The 22769-nt window shown below is 40.4% G+C and overlaps 1 protein-coding gene across 3 annotated transcripts in view; it reads left to right on the top strand.

Annotated features, from left to right (window-relative positions):
- The window catches only part of FRMD1 (FERM domain containing 1), a 104355-nt gene that overhangs the window by 50033 nt on the left and 31553 nt on the right, over window positions 1-22769 (top strand). For all 3 annotated transcript variants that reach the window (XM_040350674.1, XM_040350676.1, XM_040350675.1), the window contains exons 2-7: window positions 1720-1862; window positions 5512-5602; window positions 7589-7668; window positions 12662-12738; window positions 15272-15452; window positions 17071-17226. In XM_040350674.1, coding sequence (XP_040206608.1) covers window positions 1764-1862; window positions 5512-5602; window positions 7589-7668; window positions 12662-12738; window positions 15272-15452; window positions 17071-17226 — 684 coding nt within the window. In that variant the 5' untranslated portion in view covers window positions 1720-1763. The remainder of the gene's footprint in view (window positions 1-1719; window positions 1863-5511; window positions 5603-7588; window positions 7669-12661; window positions 12739-15271; window positions 15453-17070; window positions 17227-22769) is intronic.

Here is a 22769-nt window from a genome sequence, read left to right as displayed (position 1 = left end):
AACACAGACAGTGCTGACAGGGGAATCTCTCCTGCTGAGCAATTGTCTGCTCCCGGAGTGATAATCACAAGAAAATCCGGCAGGCTGGTTATAACCAAGTTGAGAGATTGATCGTTCAACTTGGTACTTTCAGCCTACCCATTAATGGTTGGTTCTAATCTGGGCCGTTTTCAAACAGTGTATGGTCGGCCATTACAATACAGTGTCCCACTGTCAGAATACAATGACGCAGCAGGATAGGGGAATTGGGTCAGTTTTTTTTTTTTTTTGTTTATTCAACCCACTGGCTTAGTGAAAAAAACTGACGCAGGTATAGCCAGCTTAAGTCCAGTTATGTGGTCCAAACTGCCCACACAGCAATTCTGACAGTTGCTAGGAAGGAGACAGACTCCTAATTGCAGTTTGTCTTGGCTCTGAACACTACTCGGAGAGACAAGAGACTCACACCCCCCCCCCTCCCTCTGCATTCTTCTTGACTCGGTAAAGCGTTCAGAGCTAAGATAAAAATGTGGCGCTTACTCAATGCTATAATACTAATAAATAAATGATAAACAAATCGTGCAATATTTAGGGAAGAAAATCCTCATATGTGCAAAAAAAAAGCAGTTCAATATGTGCAGGAAAAAATATTCAATATGCGTCAAAAAGTTATAAATAGTGCAAAAATATGAATGTCCATTCAGAAAATAAACAGTTCGTAAAATAAAGTTCATATGCATAAAGCAATGAGATCCAGTTCATCCCAGTATTTCCACCATCCGCGGTGCGCTAATAGTTTGCCCCAGCCTCTCACCTCATCAGAAGACCCCTACAGGTCAAGTCAAACCTCCAAAGCAATCAATTGGTATCAAAGACCAGACAACGTTTTCTAAGAGATCTGTTTCCAGGCTCCTCAAATGTAGATTACATGTTATGAAAGAATGGGGGCTCCATGGTGTAGTAATCCAAAACAATTTATTTAAAGACATGTAGTAACTCTGTTTAAAATTGCACAGTTCAGCCTAAGTCGAGGATATTTCCGGTCTCGCCCACGACCGGAAGTGACGTCACCTGGCTCCTCCCTGACGCATTGCATCACTGAACACGTGACTTCTTTAAAGGTGTTGGTTTGCACATTAGTACCCTTACCTTCAGAGCTAAGACAAGTTGCAGTTATGAGTCCATCTCTTTCCTAGCTGTTTGTCAGATTTGCCACGGGGGGAGGTCAGATCTCATATTGTAACTTAGGAAACGCCTAGAAACATGGATATCATTTACTACATGTAATTTGTCACATGGGGGCACAACTTTGTAAACAATGGAACCACTGTTCATCTTTAAAGTGCAAAGGTTCCATTGTGCAGTGTTTGTGTAGCTGCATTATGCTGCAGCACCACATGTCCCCTAACGTGTGTCTCTGTGTACTGCTGTAATGCTTGCATTATTATAGGGCAGTGGTTCTCCGCCTCAGTTCTCAAGTACCCCCAACAGACCATGTTTTGGGAACTTCTCTTGGATAAAATAGCTGTCCAAAATTAATAAGCCATTGACTCTGATTTTAAAACACCTATGCAAGATAAAGTAAAACCTGCAAACATGGCCTGTTGGGGGTACTTGAAGACTGAGGTTGAGAACCACTATCTTGCGCGATAGTGTGGATCACTTAAATGGCATATTTAGCTGTAGTAAAAATATATTTGAATTCTGTTTTACGTATTTTTTTATTTATTTTTTCCTCAGGTCAGTCACAATGATAATGCTGCATAATTCAATGTAATTTCATCATGAGCAGACCATTCTTTCAAGCAAGTATGCCAGAGCAAGATTATCGGAATGTCTGTGTTTGGTTGCCCAACAGAGAGCAACTAGATGTCACTGTTGGGGTACGTAAGAAAAATAAATAAAAAATTGTGCTAAGTTGGGGTATTTTAGCACCTTCATATACAGTCATTTATCATCTACACTGCATGTTATCCAGATTCATGTTTAGGCTGTGTGAACAAATACAATTATCCATGACACCTAGGATAGGCTTAGTATGAACTTCTCCCATGTTTTTCTCAAGTGAGGGTTAAAGGGGTTGTAAAGGTTCGGTTTTTTTATTTTCTAAATGGGTTCCTTTTAACCACTTGACAACTGGGCACTTAAACCCCCTTAATAACGACCAATTTTAAGCTTTCGGTGCTCTCACATTTAGAATGACAATTACTCAGACAACACTGTACCCAAATTAAATTTTTGTCTTTTTTTTTTTATTTTTTTTTCACACAAAAAGAGCTTTCTTTTGGTGAAATTTAATCACCGTTCGTTGTTTTTTTTTTTTTTGCGCTATAAAATAAGACTGTAAATTCTGTAAAAAAAAATATGAATTTGTCTTCGTTTCTGTTATAAAATTTAGCAAATTTGTAATTTTTCTTAAATTGTGGCCAAAATTTTTACTGCTACATATCTTTGGTAAAAATAACCCAAATTAGTGTATATTTGGTCTTTGTGAAAGTTATAGAGTCCACAAGCTATGGTGCCAATATCTGAAAATTGATCACACCTGAAGTACTGACGGCCTATCTCAGTTCTTGAGACCCATGTGTGAGACTTTTACACAGCGTGGCTACATACAGAGGCCCAACATGCAGGGAACACCTTCAGGTGTTCTGGAGCACCCAGGCCAATTCTGACATTTCTCTCCTACATGTAAAAATCATAATTTATTTGCTAGAAAATTACACAGAACCCCAAAACTAACAAAACTAATATATATATATATATATCTCATTTTTTTTTTTTTAGCAAAGACCCTAGAGAATTCAATGGCGGCAACTTTTTCGAACGCGTTTTTTTGGAAATCAAACTTTTGTGCTTTTAAAAAAAACATTAAAGTTAGCCCAATGTTTTTGCGTAATGTGAAAGATGAAGTTACACCGAGTAAATAGATACCTAATATGTCACCCTTCAAAATTGCACACGCTTGTGGAATGGCGTCAAACTTCGCTACTTAAAAATCCCCATAGGTGACGCTTTAAATATTTTTACTGGTTACATTTTTTTAGTTAGAGAGGAGGTCTAGGGCCAAAATTATTGCTCTCGCTCTAACGTTCGCAGTGATACCTCACATGTGTGGTTTGAACATCATTTTCATATGTGGGCGGGACTTGCGTGTGCGTTCGCTTTTGTATGCAAGCACACAGGGACAGGGGCGCTTTAAAAAAAAAAAAAAAAATTTTTTATTGTTCATTTTACTTTATTTATTTTAGTTTGACACGTTTTTCCCCAAAAATAAATGTTTTGATCACTTTTATTCCTATTACAAGGAATGTAAAAATTCCTTGTAATAGGAATATGGCATGACGGGTCCTCTTTACAGTGAGACATGGGGTCAATAAGACACCACATCTCACCTCTAGGCTAGGAAGCCTGAAATAATAAAAAAACGATCCTGGCTTCGATCATAGCGGTGAGTCGGTAGAAGCACCGGAGGGCGATGGGAGGGGGGGACGTCCCCTCTTGCCTCCTGTAAGAACAATCAAGTGGTGGAAAAGCTGCTATGATCATTCTTATGGTGTAGGGAATCGCCGGCTGAAAAAGCTGATATCTGAATGATGCCTGTAACTGCAGGCATCATTCAGATATCTCCGCACAAAGTCAAGGACGTCATATGACGGCCGGCGGACGGGAAGTGGTTAAAACTAATTTTATTCAGAGTATTGGCTGGGGTATTGCAGGGATGGCTGAGCATGGATGGCTGGATCTGTGACTGCAATTGTCAAAGATCCAGCCCACAGCGCTGCTGCCATCCGCTCTCTCCCTCTCACACTATACCGATCAGTACAGAGAGGGGAGGGAGGAACCGCCGGTTTGTTTACAAGTGATCACTCCATCATTGAAAGGAGCGATCATGTGGTAAACGGCTGCTATCAGCGACTATTTACCACGATGCACCGGGTCCTCTGGACCCGACGGTCACGGACACTCCCGTGTGCGCGCCCCAGTTAACGGACCGCCCTGTAGACGTCTTTTGTCTATGGGCGGGTCGTTAAGTGGTTAAGCTAGTGCATTGTTTGTTCACTTACCTTTTCCCTCGATTTCCCTTCTAAATGTTTTTTTTCCTTGTCTGAATTTCTCACTTCCTGTTTCTCCTCAGTAAGCTTGCCACCATCATCCAAGCCGTTCTGGCTGGGGGTTAGTCAGCCAGAACGTGAGAAATTCAGACAAAGAAAACAAAGAAATAAAAACATTTAGAAGGGAAATCGAAGTGAACCAACAATGCACTAGTTTAAAGGAACCTATTTAGAAAATAAAAAACAAACATTTACAACCCCTTTTTAAGATCCAAAGGAAAAGCCTCAAAAAAACAGTTTACTCTGGATGGAACTACACTTTGTCTGGGTGAGATTTTCCCCGTAGAATGGCCGTGGTTCCACAAGTCTACCTTTTTGCTGTTACTTCTCGCTTACGACCAATGAGAACAAATGTATTTATTTTTTTCTCAAAAGTTCCAGAGTTTCCAGTTTGTTTCCATTTTGTTTAAAGCTCATCTCTGAGGAAATCCATCCTATTTTTCATACCTTGGAGTTGGAAGCAGCAAGATTTACTTATCCAAGTCCTCTGTCCAGTACCTTTACGAACTCAGTTTCCTGGTGCACATGTGCCCATGCTGACTGGTCCCCAAAACTACCATCATCCTGGAGCCACCTTTGCAGACTCCTCTTCTGGATCCTGAGAGAACCACCCCAACACCCTCCTCTGGATCCTGAGAGAACCACCCCAACCCCCTCCTTTACTCTTGTTGACTTCCGATGATGAGGCATTATGTACTCCCACTGACATTTGTTTTTTGTTTGTTCACTTCTACTGACTACAGTTCGGCCTCCAAACAGTGGGACACACAGTGAATTGTATCTTGGTTTAGACCATTTAGGGACCTCCTAAAATACAGATTCTAGAAAAACTGTCCAAATATAATATGGAGTAGCATACTGACCCCAATAACTTTTAGGGCCGGTTCAAACCTGACTGCGTTCCTGTGCGATTTGGCAGCCCATTCATTTGAAATGACACCAGATCGCACAAAATGTAATGCCTGCACTACTTTTCAAAAACGTGTCGCAACAACTTGCACGGTACTGCAGTGCCATGCTATCTGGTGTGGGCAAATGCGCTGCATCTGAGATCTGCTTTTGGGGTGCCATTAGTAATGCATTAACACCCGCAGCAGATCGCAAAGGCAGTGTGTTTTGAACACGTTGTGGGAAACCTGTATGGAATGTGCCTTTCTCACACTATGTTTTGGTGTGAACTGGCCCTTAGGACTTGAGTTTCTAGTATTGTACACTGTTTTAGACATATGTTGAATTCACAACTGTGTGTAAAAGACACCTATATTGGTTGATGTGAGCTATTGGAACAAACCTGGTGAAAAAAAGCAAAGCACTGAATATACAGTAGTACAGTATATTATAATTATTGTAGTTGCTAGTTGTGTTATTGTTAATTACTAATTGTAATTACTATTGTACAATTTTGTTTTTTATACAGACAAAAGCCACAGGTCAGGAGCTATTTAACAAAGTTTGTGAAGCACTGGATATTAAACAAGCACATTTATTTGGCCTTAGCATTGTTAAAAGTAAGTTGTTGTTTTTTTTTCTCTAAGGTTTCATTAAATGGTTTTCATGCATGAGGATAGTAAACATTGTTGTTCTTTGCATAACCAGACTTTTTTTTTTTTTTATTTAGTCCAGATATTTTGAGACCATGGGCCATTTTTGTAATTTAGTATTTTTATTCCTGGCCATAATTAAATAAAGAACATTTGGTGAATGTCAATATCTAGAAAACATTGCATCTGTGATATTTAGTGCATCCAGTTTAGCTTATATCAAAGAGTTGTGTCATCCCTTCCAGCGAACTGTTTTTCACTGCACCTCATGGTGAAACGATGAAACTTTTAGGCTCTTGTAACATGGCTTTTAATTTGGCCTTCAGTCATTCTATAGTGCGTGGTAATTGGTGCATTCTAATCATTCAAGGCTGGGGGAGATGTAAACAAAAGTACAGCTGCTCTTATACATCTCAGGCCTCATACACACGACCCGGTTTCTCGGAAAAAAACAGCAAGAAACTTGCTGGGAGATATTGTTTTGCCGAGGAAACCGGTCGTGTGTACATTTTCGTCGAGGAAACTGTCGAGAAACTCGACGAGCCAAAAAGAGAGCATGTTCTCTATTTCCTTGACGGGAATGGAGAAAATTGGCTTGTCGAGTTTCTCGACAGCCTAACAAGGAACTCGACGAGGAAAACGATGTGTTTCGCCCGTCGAGTTCCTCGGTCGTGTGTACGAGGCTTCAGCTCCTGCATCCAGGCATAAACCCGTTTTTTTTTTTTTAAGATGACTCGGAATGTTTTTAATTGTTTTGACATATGGCTTTCACTAAAAATCTCAGTATAATTGTAATAAATAATAATAATATAAATTGTATAAATGTAATTTTCTGTAATAAATTTTGTCTTAAATTGCTTGAATTTGGACAGGTTAGTAGTTGTCCTTGCTGATGTAGCTAACAGCAATTACGGTATTATAGCGTAGGTATTTTTTAATGGCAGGTCTCACCCAGCATAAAATAACCTTACTTCTTAGATACTCTAGCATTATCTAACCTGTAGTACTTTGTTGAGGTGCAGATTACTGAATTAAAGGAGAATGTGGCTGACCATCTGACTTTGTTGGTCTCACTATTAATCCGAATCGCTTACAAGAAGGAGGAAAAAGAAAACACAAAGCTCTTTGTTTTTGCAGATGCAGGATTACACTGGCATTCCAGCTATATTGATTTCATTAAAGCAGGAATGTAGTTCAACATTCCTCTGCAGAAGTAAGACTGTGGGGTTGCCATTGTTTTTCTTTCTTTTTGTAGTACTCAATTTTGGCTAATGTTTATATTGGTTGTACACTCGTGCTTACCATGTATAGTCTGAAAGTAAAAGGTCCCTTTCAATCTGGTCAGGCGGACCCGATTACACCACCCATTGTTTCTTATGGGGAGGCAGATGTAAACAGACATGTGTCTATTAACGCACCGCCTGCATTCGTTCCGGTCCGCCAAAAACATGCATGGGGAATCCATTCCCCACCTGTCTAGTAAATTGCGTCCGTTTCCATCAAACCGCCCCATAGAGAACAGCGGGCTGTGTGCATGTCCACTCTGCATCAGCGGAGCGGACATGGACCTGTAATCCGCCTGCTCAGCAGGCATCAGCGGACAGATTCCCCTCTGAGCGGGCAGATCCACTTGATGGAGTCCACCCCACGTCAAAGGGGCCCAACTACAATGGACCAATTTCTGTGAACTCCGTCAGGATGTACAAAATGCTAATGTGTGATCATCTGTTCCCTGTTTCTATGTCTCTTTCTTTATTAGATATTTGCAATAAAAAAAGGTTTAAAATTTCAGTATGCTGCCTAAGTCATAAAGTTGCACAAACTATACAGATACGGCATACAATAGTTGTGAAGTGTGTGTGTGTGTGTGTTCCTGTAATACATTTCTAAATCAATTGTCTTTTTCATTTGTGGGCACTTTTTATTTCAACCAGTCAATTTTGTGTCTTGTAGATAATGAATATATTTTTATGGACCTAGAACAGAAGCTGAACAAGTATTTTCCTAAGGAATGGAAGAGAGACCCTCTCAAAGTATGTCAAAACAAGAATAAAACAATACTGTATGTGTGTATGTATATAAATATTGTATGCATGTAAAGGGGAAACCAGTAATATGCACAGCAACATGACAGTCTGGTATAGATGCATAATCACACAGAGGGTTGTACACAGTTTGCACCTTGTGCTGTTTTAGTGATTGGTTATGTAAGTATTGTGGAGCCAGAAATTGCATTATATTATATTGCTGCAAATAAACAGAGCAGCGTAGAAGGTGGGACTTTGGAACAAATGGACTGAATGAAAACCACAAACACTCTGAGGAAATTGGTTTGAGAAACATTTATCATCCTGCTTCTTCTGAAATCCTTTTTACTGCACTTGAAAACGAACATCGATTTATTAACCTCCATAACATTTAGAAAATTGAACAGTCTTAAAATTAAAATGTTTAAAAACTTTACTAGTGTATAGCCAGCTTAACACTAAAATCCCTATATCTACAGACATCCACAATCTAACACTAACTTATCTAGCCCTGTAAATAAAAAATCTGTATACATACAGTACCTTTTCTGAAGACGATCTGACCGGATCCCTTTTGCTGAGCTGTTAGTTGCAGCTTTGCTGTGGAGGCCAGTGCAGAGGACACATCTGACGGCAGAAGCCCCATAGTAAGTCTATGGGTGATGTCACTTCCCATTAATTTCACAATCATTGTCGGCTGTGTCCTCTGCAGAGCTTCCGCCATTGGAGACGGGTTAAAAAAAAAAAAAAGAAGTAGGTAGATTCAAAAAGAATTAGGCCGGCCTATCAGTAAATAAGCCGACCTAACTCTGAATCTACGCCGGCGTTTGTTTAAGCGTATGCTCAAACAGAGATACGCCTAAACAAAGCTAAGATAGAACGGCGCAAGCCGGCCTATCTTAGCTTGCAATGTTTCTGATGGCCGCTAGATGGCGCTTCCGATGCGGCCGGCGTAGATTGTAAATGAGGGGATACGCAGAATCACGAACGTACGCCAGGCCTACGCCGTCGAATTACATAGTTTCCGTAAGGGATAGGCCGCCTAAAGTTAGAGCTATGCTCTAGTGGCCTAGCCAATGTTAAGTATGGCCGCCGTTCCCGCCGCAAAATTTTAATTTTTAACGTTGTTTGCGTAAGTCGTCCGCGAATCGGGAGTTACGTTGTTTACGTCCACGTCGAAATCAATAGGCCCGTACGGCAAACTTAGCCGCAATGCGCACTGGGAAATGTAGTCGCCCGGCGCATGCACAGTGTCAAACGTCAAACGTGAGGTCAAGCCTCATTTCCATACAACACGCCCCCAACCAATTTGAATTAGGCGCCCTTACGCCCGCTCGTTTGAGGCTACGCCGCCGTAGATTAGCAGGTAAGTTGATTTAGAATTATTACTAGCCTAGCTAATTTACGGCGGTGTAGCCTAAACAGGCTAGGCTACGCCGACCTTAATTTTAGGCGCCCCTACGTGAATCTATCTATATGTGTTTTTTTTAGCTTGTCTCAAAAAAAAGATGGCCAGGAATGCATTTTATGCTCTATTCTGTAATATTTTAAAAATTGAAAAAAAAACTGTTTAGAAAAAGTCTACTGAAGTTGATATGTTATTTTTTTTTTTTTTTTTTAAACATTATCATGCATGATTGTCAGGTGAGAATAGTGTGAAATAAAATAACAGCGATATACTGGTTATACTGGAACCCGCTTGGCTGCGGGATATGTTTTGGATTGATAATCATGATGTGTAAGCTTTTCTTTGAAACATGAACCTCCCTGATATTTATTTACCAACTCAAATATTTTAAGGGTATGTACACAGTTATGCAGGTGAAGACATGTCCCTTTTTTTTTTCCTTTCCAAAAGAAAATTGTGTACACATACATGTAGACTCCTCTCTAAACCACACAACCAATATATCCGGATTTCTTTTTACTGTGATCTGTGCTTAAAGACTTATTAAATCTTTATGTATAGGATTAAGATGTGTTTGTACCTGCAGTTTGCCACACATGTTAGGTTGCTTAAACAGATGCAAAAATAGTCTCATTTGAACAAAAGCACAGCAGTGGGATTTGTACAAAACCCCAACAATAAGCGTCTCTCTTGATTCCTTTTTTAGTCTGTTAAATATATTGCACACGTTATATCTGTTCAATATAAAAAAGAATTGGTCTCTATGTTGTAGTATTTAGTCTTCCTAGCTATTATTTTGGACTACATAATTATTAGTGTTTATGTTGTAGAGATCTAGAAGTAGGAGTGGTTAAATAAATTAACAAAAATAATCTGAGTAGGTGCAAAGCTGGCAACACTTGGTCACACTGTGGCCCGAATTCCCTTAGAATGGCGTATCTTTGTGCGGGCATAACGTATTCTATTTACGTTACGCCTCCGCAACTTTGACAGGCAAGTGCCGTATTCTCAAACCAAAGTTGCGGCAGCGTAGCGTAAATAGGCCGGCTTAAGCCCGCCTAATTCAAATGTGGTAGATGTGGGCGTGTGTTATGTAAATGTAATGTGACCCCACGTAAATGATGTTTTTTACGAACGGCGCACAGAAACAGAGCTCAGGCTGTCAGTCACAGGCTGTGTGCTGGAGATCTTTCCCCTGTCACCTTTTTTACCTCTTGGTAAAACTTGTCAGCAGAAAGAAATGACACATAGTACTCTGGGTTGAGACAAGTACACACTATAAATGGATATGTTTTGTTCATATTTCATGCCTGAGGTTTACAAGCACTTTAGGAGCTGAGTGTGTTTTTCAATAGGTACTGTTCTGTACTGTGAGGGCTATAAATGGATGAAACATGGGAAATGTGCCTTTATTCCTGAAATGTACAACATGTTTTTTTTTTTTTTTGCCTTGACATACACAAGAAAACTGTCCCTAGAAAGAATTTTAAAGTTGAACTCTAGCAGACCTAAAAGATACACATTAATTTAGCTCTATAATCATGTTTATATTATTAGGATGGAAGTAACTGAATTTGACCTGGTATCAGTCTCTAGCAGTCCCTGGAGTGGGATAGAGAAAAGTGGCATTCGGAAAGTATTCACATCGCTTCACTTTTTCCACATTTTGTTATGTTCTAGCCTTATTCCAAAATGGATTAAATTCATAATTTTGCTCAAAATTCTACAAACTATACACCATAATGACAATGTGAAAGAGGGTTGTTTGAAATCTTTACAAATTTATTAAAAATAGAAAATGAAAAAATCACATCATAAGAATTCAGACCTTTTGCCATGACACTCAAAATTGAGCTACGGTGCATCCCGTTTGCACTGATCATCCTTGAGATGTTTCTACAACTTGATTGGAGTCATCCTCTGGTAAATTTCAGTTGATAGGACATGATTTGGAAATGCACACACCTGTCTATATAAGGCCCCACAGTTAACAGTGCATGTCAGAGCACAAACCAAGCCATTAAGTCCAAGGAATTATCTGTAGATGAGAAGAAAAAAAAAAAAGGCGCGCCAATCTAGTGCATTATCCTTCGGATGGATTTTATTAGAGAAAATTAAATAAAAATGCTCACAAGTGTAACTGAAAGGTTCACAATATAAAACATTTCCACAGAGCCTCCTGAGAGCTCTGAGGAAGAAGGTTGTCCTTTGAAACACGTCAGCCAGCAGTGGCCCTCATCACATCCTCTATGACCATCTGGGGTGCGGTTGGGCTCGATTTATTGCTGCTACCTGTGGAAACGTTTTATATTGTGAACCTTTCAGTCCGAAGGATAATGCACTAGGCTGGTGCGCACTTTGATTTTTCATCTCATTAAATTCACAATTTGACTGCAAAAGTGAATTTCCCAGCTAGTAGTAATAACCAAAACCACTAGAGAGCATAAGGCCTGTTGAACACTAGAATAGTAACATTTTATTTCTACATGATACACATCTAACACCTGCGACTGAAGCCAGACAAGGCTGCAGTATGATTTGAATGAGGTGCAACAGGAGTCTTGACAGATCAGATTCTATTTGATGCCTAGGGCTTTTATTACTATGGTGAGCAAATACTACATCATTATCTTTGGTTTCATCTATGTGGTTGATGCATTTTCAGACGTTTTTTTGCGGTGCGTTTTTTAAACCTGCGTTTTTGATGCATTTTTGCGAATGTGAAAAAAAAATTGCAGGCAAAAACATTGTACCCCCTACTCATTCACCAAAAAAAGACACAAACACAGTTGTTGAAAATACCTTTATTAATTCCTTTATTAAAAATACAAAAATATTATCCCCTGATGTATCCCCTGATCGAAGGCTAAAGGCCGACTGCCTGCTCGTTCGTCTAGCAGTTCTTAAATAGGTATGGGTGGGGACACCCAGGGACATCACCTGGTGGCACCCTCTCTTGTGACGTCATCACCCCAGCATGCATGGGGCGGTGACCCCAGAGCATTTTTTTTGTGTTATTATTTTGGTGTGGGGTTCCCCTTCAAATCCATACCATGCCCTCAGGCCTGGTATGGATTCGGGGTGGGACCCCAAAATATTTTTTTTGCTGGCAATTTTTTTTTTTTTTAATTCAGCTGTTAGTGGGGAACCTCGCTGACAGCTAATGACTTACGAAGCGGCGGGGTTCCAGCTATATACAGTGTATTTAAAGGGGGGGGGACACAAACCGCATCAAAAACGCAACGCTTGCATTTTTGATGTGACTCCATTGAAGTCGGTTACCAGGCAATCTGCTGCTGGAAAAAAAAAGTCCCGACTCTTTTCAAAAAATGCAGCACCGCAAAATGTACAGATGTAAACTACATCCATGAGAAACCATGTTGAATAGACTTTAGTGTGTTTACGCAAAATTCAAAAAGCACCATAAATCACATGGGTGTGAACATGATCTCTTGCTTTGCTTGAGATGTAGACTGTTTCGGTTCAAAGTGTGCATGGCCATAGCTGTGACGTCTGATACAATTACATTAAAAATTGTATATATTTTTTTGATTGTGATTACTAATGTGCTTACATTATTTATTTTTTCAGACAACTGAAAAGTTTAGTCCACCATGCGTTGCCTTTTTTAGAGTTCAGTTTTATGTAGAAACTGGAAAAATAATAAGGTAAGAGAATAAATTGCATTCCTTTATATTATCTGGATCTCTATCTGTTGGTGATTATATATTATTATATATGTGTGTTTTTGTTTATTTCTTCTTTTTTTTTTTCTACTTTTATTCCACTCAGCTGCATCATAATGCTTTGTTTTTCTTGGTCCTTGGGCTTTGCCCCAGGGTATTTATTTTGGTCTTGCTGACTTTTAGGAATGCTCTAACTGTTTTTACTGTCTCTGGGAAACTATGGTAGAGGAGAAAAGTAGGAATAGGAAAGACAAGAACAGTGATATATTTATATTGCCATGTATTATTATTGGTCAGTTGTATTTTGATTAGGATATACAATCATTTGAAGAGTACTGCTGACTCAGTAAACTAAATAATACATCAAAGAATCTTGTACTATAATACAAATGTGTGTGTGACTGCACTAATACTATAATTTATTTTATAATATGCTTTGGTTTAGTGTTAGGACACTTTTTTTTTTTTTTTTTTTTTTTAATGCTGTGTTTTTAATTGTGTGTTATACATGGTATATAATTTTTGTTTTGCGTTATTCAATGAAGAATCGTAAGAATCTGCCATTCTCTGCTCCTTTTTTTTTCTCTCTTTTATCCTTTTTGCCTGTGGATAGACTTATATCTGTCCAAATAATGACCACTTTAGGACCAGGCCTTTCTGGACCTTTTTGTTCAGAAGTTTAAATTGGTATTTTTTGCTAGATGTTCAAAGCATCTGTAATATATTAATTTAGATTAGTCTGACCTCAGTAAAGTAATGCTGCTTTTTTTGTCCTTTTTAAATGGCATTTTATTATAGAAGTCTATATGTCAGATCAAAAAGAGGAAAAACTGAGGAGGAATAAGGTACAAGAGGTGTTTGTCCAAAGTGCAGAAATGCAGCCCATATTCCCCTGTTCAGACACTTTTTAAGATGTCTCTACATGCTGGCCTCTCACCTTCCCTCCTTGGTGTACTCTCACCTTCAATATCTGACCCTCATTACAAAGGTCAGATAACCCGTGCATTTAAAATATGAACCCGGTGTATTGTCACAGTTTGCTGCCTATCCTAGAATGCTCCGGAACTCACGTGGCGGCCAACTGTGCATGCGCGATGCGTTCCAAACGCAAATGCGATGCGTTCCAATGGATTCACGACAGTGCACACCAGTGAAACCTCGGTCGGCATCCAGGCTCTTTCCTTAACATCCCCATGGATTGTAGGATGTTAAAAATAGAGCCAGGAGGCCGAGCGAGCGGAACCGACTGGCCACTTTCCTCTAAATCCACGTCGCCCTGAATGCCGGGTTCGCTGGTGTGTACTGTCGAAAATCCATTGGAACGCATCGCACTTGCGTTTGGAATGCATCGTGCATGCGCAGTTGGCCGCCACGTGACTTCCGCAGCATTCTAGGATAGGCAGCAAACTGTGACACTACACCGGCACTAAAGTTCCACACCAAAAACCTCCAGCAGGGATGGAGTCCGCTCCACAATGACCTCCCAGCTTGTAGTGACAGGATTAGTAGATGGTAAGGTCAAGCTCAGTCATTCACACAAGTCCGGCTCAAGGAAAACAAAATGTAGAATATGGGGGGGGCGGGGGAATTTACTAAAGACTGTGCACTTTGCAAAGTGCAGTTGTTCCAAAACTTAGGAAATGAGCAGAAGCTCTGCTGACTTCCATCAATCATGAGCAATGATGTTTTTTTGTATTTTCCTTGCTCATAATTGGGTATTCTTTGCAAAGTGAAGCTTTACCTCATTTACTAAGCTCTGGAGCAACTGCACTTGCAGAGTGCACAGTATTTTTGCCTTTTTAGTAAACCAAGCCCATAGCGCTGACTGCTATATTTTATTATTAAAATAAAATAACCGCAAATATTGCACTCTCGCTCTCTGAATACAAGCACTGAAATAAGTACAGAGTAACAACCTACTGGATAAAATCATATGTAGTCCAAAAATGCACAGCGCCAGCTGGCTGCTATATGCTTCTTTCTCACAGCCTTGCTTTATTGCCCTGCCAATGTGCACCCTTAGCCGAATGACTGCCATTGATTTTTTTTTTATTAAAGCTACAGCTGTTGGTTAAATTCTCTCTACATTGAATCCTTATGAAATTAAGCATTTTTGTACAGTGTGCAAAAAAAAAAACCATAACCTTGATTAAACAGCTGTAAGGATTGTTTGCTCATTCCTTTTAGTTAGGGGAGCCAACTAGAGCAGAAACAAAAATACGTGGATGTATATGATTATTGTGGGTTTACCTAGATATATAGAGGTTGATATACGAAAACTGTAGGGCGCACAATTTGGTGCAGCTGTGCATGGTAGCCAATCGGCTTCTAACTTCAGCTTGTTCAATTAATCTTTGGCAATAAAACCAGGAAGCTGATTGGTTTCTATGCAGAGCTGCACCAGGGTTTGCACTCTCATTATGTCTAGGTAAAGCCTGGTGATGTGTAATATGGTTGGTGGTTGTTTTCTAAAGATCATTTTATTCTAATTCATTGTGTTTTGATTTCACCACAGTGATAAAATAGCCAGAAAATTGTATTATTACCACCTGAAAGAACAAGTCTTGAGATCCCATTGCACTCACACAGAGGAGACTTATTTTTTGCTGGCAGCATATGCACTTCAAGCTGATTGTGGAAACCAAAGAAACCCTATTAAAAATTACTTCGAACCCGAGGCCTACTTTCCACACTGGGTATGAACATTTAACTTGAGGCTAAAAGTTATTAAAGGAACAGTCAAGTCTACACCAGATGTTTGTTAAATTGTTTGTTTTATTTTATTAAATGAAGCATTGTTGTAAGCATTTGCCACCCTCTGCTCTTTGTGGTGCTTATAGTAGCATTCACTCTAATTGTGATTAGTGAAGTTCATGTTTGCTATTATTTTGCTTATTTGCCAGAGTAAAGTGGTCTATATGTATTTAAGTTTTTCAGCGCTTTAACATTTTTGTCCTATGATTCTCATGCAGTAGTTGTGCTACTCCTCTGTGAAGGTGGCTAATTTGCAAAGCACAGACATCTCATTAGTAAACCAGCAATTTACTCACACGTGTGTATGACGTATTTCCCGAGCATGTTCAAGGAATACATTGTATATGTATTCGCAGGTAAACGCCAATACACAGAAGAGTTTGCGTTTACACGAGTATGTCCACGTAACTTGCATGACAGACTGTGCCGCAAATGGGGGAAAATACCCTGAATTCTATACTTGGCATATTTTCAGTGCATGAGGCCTAAATGACAATGTTCATCAGATATTTTCCAGAAAAAAAATAACCATCATTATTTATAATGCAACTAGTTAATCGGCATGGATTTCTTTTGTTGTACTTTAAATATGCCACCCCATCGTAAACCATCTTTTTTTTTTTCAGGATCTAATTTTAATTGTTACTTAAAAATGTTTCCTTTTTTAATGTAAAGGTGTCAGGGGAAATGGGGAAAATCTAGAGATTTTTGAGCAATAATTACATAATACTGTATATACTCGAGCTTATTACCACAAAAAGCTGGGAAAACGTATTGACTTGAGTATAAGCCTATGGTGAGAATGCAGCAGCTACTGTAAGCGGAAAAGTGGGTCAACAATGCCCATTTGCAGCCTCACTGTGCATAGTGTATTCACCATCCTTCTCATTTAACAAACTACACAGAGGATATTTTTCTGATCACCACACTTGCACCACACCTTCCAGCAGGACAGTTAACCTAAACATACAGCCAGAGCTACAATGGAATAGTTTAGATCAAAGCATATTCATGTGTTAGAATGGCCCAGTCAAAGTCCAGACCTAAATCCAATTGAGAATCTGTGGCAAGACTTGAAAATTGCTGTTCAGACACTCTTCATCCAATCTGACAGAGCTTGAGCTATTTTGCAAAGAAGAATGTGCACAAATGTCGCTCTTTAGATGTGCAAAGCTGGTAGAGCCATCCCCAAAAAGACTTGCAGCTGTAATTGCAGTGAAAGGTGGTTCTACAAAGTATTGATTTGGGGCTGAAAACAAATGCACGCCACACTTTTCAGATATTTATTTGTTAAAAAAAATTGAAAACCATTTATCGTCTTACATCCACTTCACAATTATGTGCCACTTTGTGTTGGTCTGTCACCTTAAAAACCAATAAAATACATTTACGTTTTTGGTTGTAACATGACAAAACTTGGAAAATTTTAAGGGGTATGAATACTTTTTCAAGGCACTGTAGGTTCCTCGAACAAGTGTATGTTTAGTAGTTGCATGAGAGAAGTTTTATTCTAAAAATAGAGAAATGTTTGCAAGTAGACTATATTCTTATTTTCCACAGATCATTGCAAAAAGAGGGTCTGATTATATATTGAAGCATGCTCCTGAGGTGCACAAGGAACTTCAAGGAATGTCTGTGAAGGAAGCTGTTCTAAATTTCATTAGGGAATCGTGTGTCCTGGAAGATGTACCTGTTCATTATTATAGACTTCTAAAGGTAAGAAGTTAAAGCAGTGCTTTTTATGTATTACTGTATAAGTCATGTGTTGTTTACAAAGGTATGTATTAAATCGGTGTTTCTCAACCTTTTTCCAGTCAGGGCGCCCTTGAAAAGTATTTTCAGTCTTAAGGCATCCCAGTCTAAGGCGTAGTTCACGTTACTGCGTGTCTAAGAGCGTGCACAATGTGTTGTGATCATGCAATAAATCATACGTTATTTACATCGTTGGTTTAATTTTTTGTGAAGAAGAGTGGTGAACTGAGACCTTGCATTGATTTATAGGGGTCTCAATCGTCTCACCATTAAGAATGCCTATCCAGTCCCATTGATTACGAGTTATTTGACCGCCTCAATGGAGCAACGGTTTTCACGAAGCTTGAGTTGAGAGGGCATACAATCTCATCAGGATTAAGGAGGGCGACGAGTGGAAAACTGCGTTTTAATACCAGAACGAATCATGAGTATGTTGTAATGCCTTTTGTCCTCTGTAACACTCCGGCAGTTTTCCAGGAGTTTATTAACAATGCCTTTCTGAGATTTGTTGCAGTTATGTGTGGTGGTTTATCTCGACGATATCCTTACATTTTTTAAATCCCTGGAGAGCCACCACACAGATGTCTGTTGAGTGCTTCAGAAACTAAGAGAGAACAATCTCTATTGTAAACTGTATAAGTGTGAATTCCATCGTGAAAAGGTCAAATTCCTGGGTTATGTTATTTTCACGGCTGGGTTTTTGATGGACCCAGAGAAACTTTCTGCTGTCCTACAGTGGCCTTGACCCATGGGTTTGTGTCCTCTGCAGCGTTTTCTTGGCTTTGCCAACTATTATCGGAAGTTTATTCGTAACGTCTCGTCTCTGGTCAAGCCCCTGACTGATATGACCAGAAAGGACGGTAACCCACAGAATTGGTCTCCAGACTTCATTTAGGCTTTTGAGAGTGTTAAGGCTGCCCTTTTGTTTCTGCTCCTGTGTTGGCATATCCTGATCATATGTTGCCTTTTATCCTTGAAGTTGATGCTTCTGAGACAGCGCTATGCATCCGTGTAGCTACTTTTTCCAAGAAATTGTTACCTGCGGAGTGTATTTACGAGATTGGTGACAGAGAGCTTTTGGCGATAATTTTAGCCCTGAAAGAATAGAGACATCTCCTCGAAGGTACCACTGTGCCGGTTCTCATTCTTACTGACCACAAGAATCTCACATTCTTGTCTGAGACTAGGCATTTCTCCCCCAGAAGGGCGCGATGGGCTCTTTTCTTGTCAAGTTTTAATTGCATTGTCTCATTCTTACCCGGTACTAAGAATGTAAAGGCTGACGCCTTGTCACGACAATATTCCTTTACTTCCAAGATGGAGTCGGTTCCGGTTCCTGTGATTCCTCCTGATCGTATTCTGGCTATGCTTTGCACCAGTCTCGCTTCTCCTTTGGGAGACAAAGGTCAGGTGCATGTGCATCGCTTAGCTGGGGAAGGGATGGCACCAAGATGCAGTAAATCAGCAGTGTGATGCTTTGGGTAATTTTCTGCTGGGAAACCTTGGGTCTCGTCATTCATGTGGTGTCCATGCCTCAATGGGTCAAGGCTGTTTTAGTAAAAGGGGGCCATACTCAATATTAGGTGGGTGGTCATAATTTTATGGCTGCTCTGTGTATGTTGCTTCCTAATATGTTACATCCCATTTTTTATCAAAATGAAAAATCAAACTAACTGACAACACCCTCCTCAACCCTTATCTGTACCATACGGTGGGGAGAGAGGTTTTAAAGTATACCCTATGCCCTCTCTTTTTATGCCTAAAAGCTGGTTTAATGACCTGGCACTTTAAAACTTTTAGTTGAGTAAAACCTTCTTCATTACTAGATGTATCCATAGCTGGAAGATCCTATGCTTCTTTGGATCTGCAGGTTAGACGCACATGGTCACCCTGGTACAGTATCCCCCCTAAGGACAGTTTAGGTGCCTTAAAATCTTCTTCTTCCTTTTTTCTATCAGATGAATGTTCCTAATACTGAGACTCTTTTTTTTTTTGGGGGGGGGGGGGCTGCATTTTGTATATTAACCGTTTGCCGACTGCCGCATGTATATGTACGTCCACAGAATGGCACGTACAGGCATATGGGCGTACATGTACGTTTCCGCGGGTCGGGGGTCCGATCGGGACCCCCCCCCCCCCGGAACATGCGGTGGTCGGAAACCCGCGGGGAGCGATCGGGGATGAGGGCGCGGCTATTCGTTTCTAGCCGCCCCCTCGCGATCGCTCCCCAGAGCTGAAGAACGGGGAGAGCCGTATGTAAACACGTGCTTCACTGTGGCGGCTGCATCGATCGAGTCATCCCTTTTATAGGGAGACTCGATACAGTTGTAAACACACACTAGGTGAAGCCTAACTCCTTCAGCGCCCCCTGTGGTTAACTCCCAAACTGCAACTGTCATTTTCACAATAAACAATGCAATTTAAATGCATTTTTTGCTGTGAAAATGACAATGGTCCTAAAAATGTGTCCAAAAGTGTCCGCCATAATGTCGCAGTCACGAAAAATATTGCGGATCGCCGCCATTAGTAGTAAAAAAAAAAAAAAATTAATAAAAATATCCCCTATTTTGTAAACGCTATAAATTTTGCGCAAGCCAATCGATAAATGCTTATTGCGATTTTTTTTTTATTATACCAAATATAGGTAGAAGAATACGTATCGGCCTAAACTGAGGAAAAAATAATGTTTTATATATGTTTTTGGGGGATATTTATTACAGCAAAAAGTAAAAAATATTGCATTTTTTTCAAAATTGTCGCTCTATTTTTGTTTATAGCGCAAAAAATGAAAACCGCAGAGGTGATCAAATACCACCAAAAGAAAGCTCTATATAAAGGATGCCAATTTTGTTATTTTTAACTTAAAAAAAAAAAAAATGTTATACGTCGTTAAATTGAAACCATGCTCAGCCATAAAAATAAATAAAATCATGCAATCCCATATACACAATTTTATACCCACAGTTGATCCAGAGGGAGGTGAAAAAACCCCAGCAGAGCATGATCCAATTACTACAGCAGGGGAAAAAAATTCCTTCCTGATCCCCAAAGGCATCAGTTTTTCCCTGGATCAACTTTACCTATATATTTTAGTACATTTAGGAAAGAATCCAGGCCTTTCTTAAAGCAATCTACTGAGCTGGCCATACCCACCTCTGAAAGGAAGTCTATTTTCCTGGAAGTCACATTTTCGCAGCTCTTAAGCCCCATACTCACGACCAAACATGTCTGCTGAAACTGGTCCGCGGGCCAGTTTCAGCAGACATGTTCGGTCGTGTGTGGGCGCGAGCGGGCCGAATTCCAGCAAACATTTGCCCGCCGGGCCTTTTCCCAGCAGACAAATATTCCTGGACGTGTTTTAAAACCGTCCGCTGGAATCCTGCCCGCTCGGACATGTACGGTCGTCAGTACAGACCTACCGTACATGTCCAGGCGCCCGCCGTCCCTCGCATGCGTCGAATGACTTCGACGCATGCGTGGAAGCATTTTAAAGGCGGGCCGCCCACGTCGCTGCGTCATTGTCGCGGCGACACCGCGTCATCGACGCGGCGACACCGCGGACACGCCCCGCGTATTGTTTACGCGCGGACTTCTGTACGATGGTGTGTACAACCATCGTACAGAAGCCCTCTGGCAGACATGTATGGTGAAAACGGTCCGACGGACCGCTTTCACCATACATGTTTGTTCGTGTGTACCCGGCCTTACTGTGAAGAAACCTTTTCCGTATTTGTAGATGAAATCTCTTTTCCTCTAGACGTAAAGAGTGCCCCCTTGTCCTCAGTGTTGACCGTAAAATGAATAACTCAACACCAAGTTCACTATACGGACCTTTTATGTAGTTGTACATGTTGATCATATCCCCCCTTATTCTCCACTTCTTAAGAGAGAATAAATTCAGTTCCTCTAATCTTTCCTCATAGCTGAGCTCCTCCCAGCCTCTGATCAGTTTGGTTGCCCTTCTCTGCACTTTCTCCAGTTCCCCGATATCCTTTTTGAGAACTGGTGCCCAAAACTGAACTACATATTCCAGATACGCTTAATACAAGAAAGGACTTTGCTCGCTTTGGAAACCACAGCTTGGCATTGCATGTTATTATTAAGCTTATGATCTACAAAAAAAGATTATTCTCCACTATGGATTCCCCCAGTTGTAAACCCCCCCCCCCCCCCCAGTATGTATGATGCATGCATATTCTTAGCCCCCAAGTGCATAACTTTACATTTATTTACATTAACCCTCATCTGCCACATAACCTCAAAGCTCTGTTTAATTTGGTGGCTGTTTTGTAAATTGGAGACATCCTGTAAGGTCATTATCCCACTGCATAGTTTGGCATCATCTGCAAAGACAGAAATGGTACTTTTAATCCCAGACCCAATATCATTTATATATATATATATATTATTAAAAAGTAAGGGTCCCAACTTGCCTCCTCTGTGTAATGGTTTTACACAGAGCAGCCAAGATACTCCTCTTCTCTGGTCCCTCTTTGGTGCTCCTGGCCCCTTCCTCCTGTCCAGTACCCTCGCAGCAAGAAGTTTACTATGGGGCAGCCGAGCCACAGCTCTCTGTGTCCATTCAGATACTGAGCCACTTATGTTGACAGCAGCGGGAGCCAGTGGTGCTGCCCTGCCATCTCAGCCAATGAAGAGGAGAGTCACAGGCTGCCGAGAAACTCCTGCAACATCGCTGGATCTAGTCACGTAAGTATTATGGGGAGCTGCTGCACACAGAAGGATTTTTATCTTCATGCATAGAATGCATTAAAGCAGTTAAAAAAATCTTGCCTTTACAACTCCTTTAATGCATTCTATGCATGAAGATAAAAATCCTGTGTGCAGCAACCCCCCTAACTCTTACCTGAGTTCCCTCTCTGTCCAGCGATGTCCACCAGTGTCTCAGCCATCCATAGTTCTCCTTCCTAATTGGCTGAGACACAGAAGCAGTGCCTCCTCCCCCCTGCTGTCAAATAAAGTCAGCTAGCCAATCAGGGGAGAGAGGGGGCGGACTGGGTCGGGGCTCTGTGTCTGAATGGACACAGAGAGCTGTGACTTGGTTTGGGTGCCCCATAGCAAACTGCTTGCTGTGGGGGTACTAAACACGAGGGAGGGGCCAGGAAGATCCGGGCTGCTCTGTGCAAATACACTGCAACAGAGAAGGTAAGTAATATGTTTATTTTTACAGGAAAAAAAAACAAGACTTTACAATCGCTTTAAGATAAAAAAAAAAAAAAAAAAAAACTTTTATACTCCCTTTAACCACATTGCCAACCAGGCCAATTCTGACATTTCTCTCCTATGTGTAACAATCATAATTTTTTTGCTAGAAAATTACATAGAACCCCAAACATTATATATGTTTTTTAGCAGAGAACCTAGAGAATACAATGGCAGTCATTGCATCTTTTTATCTCGCTAGGTATTTGCGCAGCATATTTTCAATCGCGTTTTTATAGAACTGCACACCTGACATGACATGAACTGTAAAAGTGTGCTTTGTTAGT

Source organism: Rana temporaria, chromosome 4 (assembly GCF_905171775.1).
Source record: "Rana temporaria chromosome 4, aRanTem1.1, whole genome shotgun sequence".
Classification (NCBI taxonomy): Eukaryota; Metazoa; Chordata; class Amphibia; order Anura; family Ranidae; genus Rana; species Rana temporaria.
The sequence above is the reverse complement of the archived record's forward strand: the minus strand, read 5'-3'. Positions and strand labels throughout refer to the sequence as shown.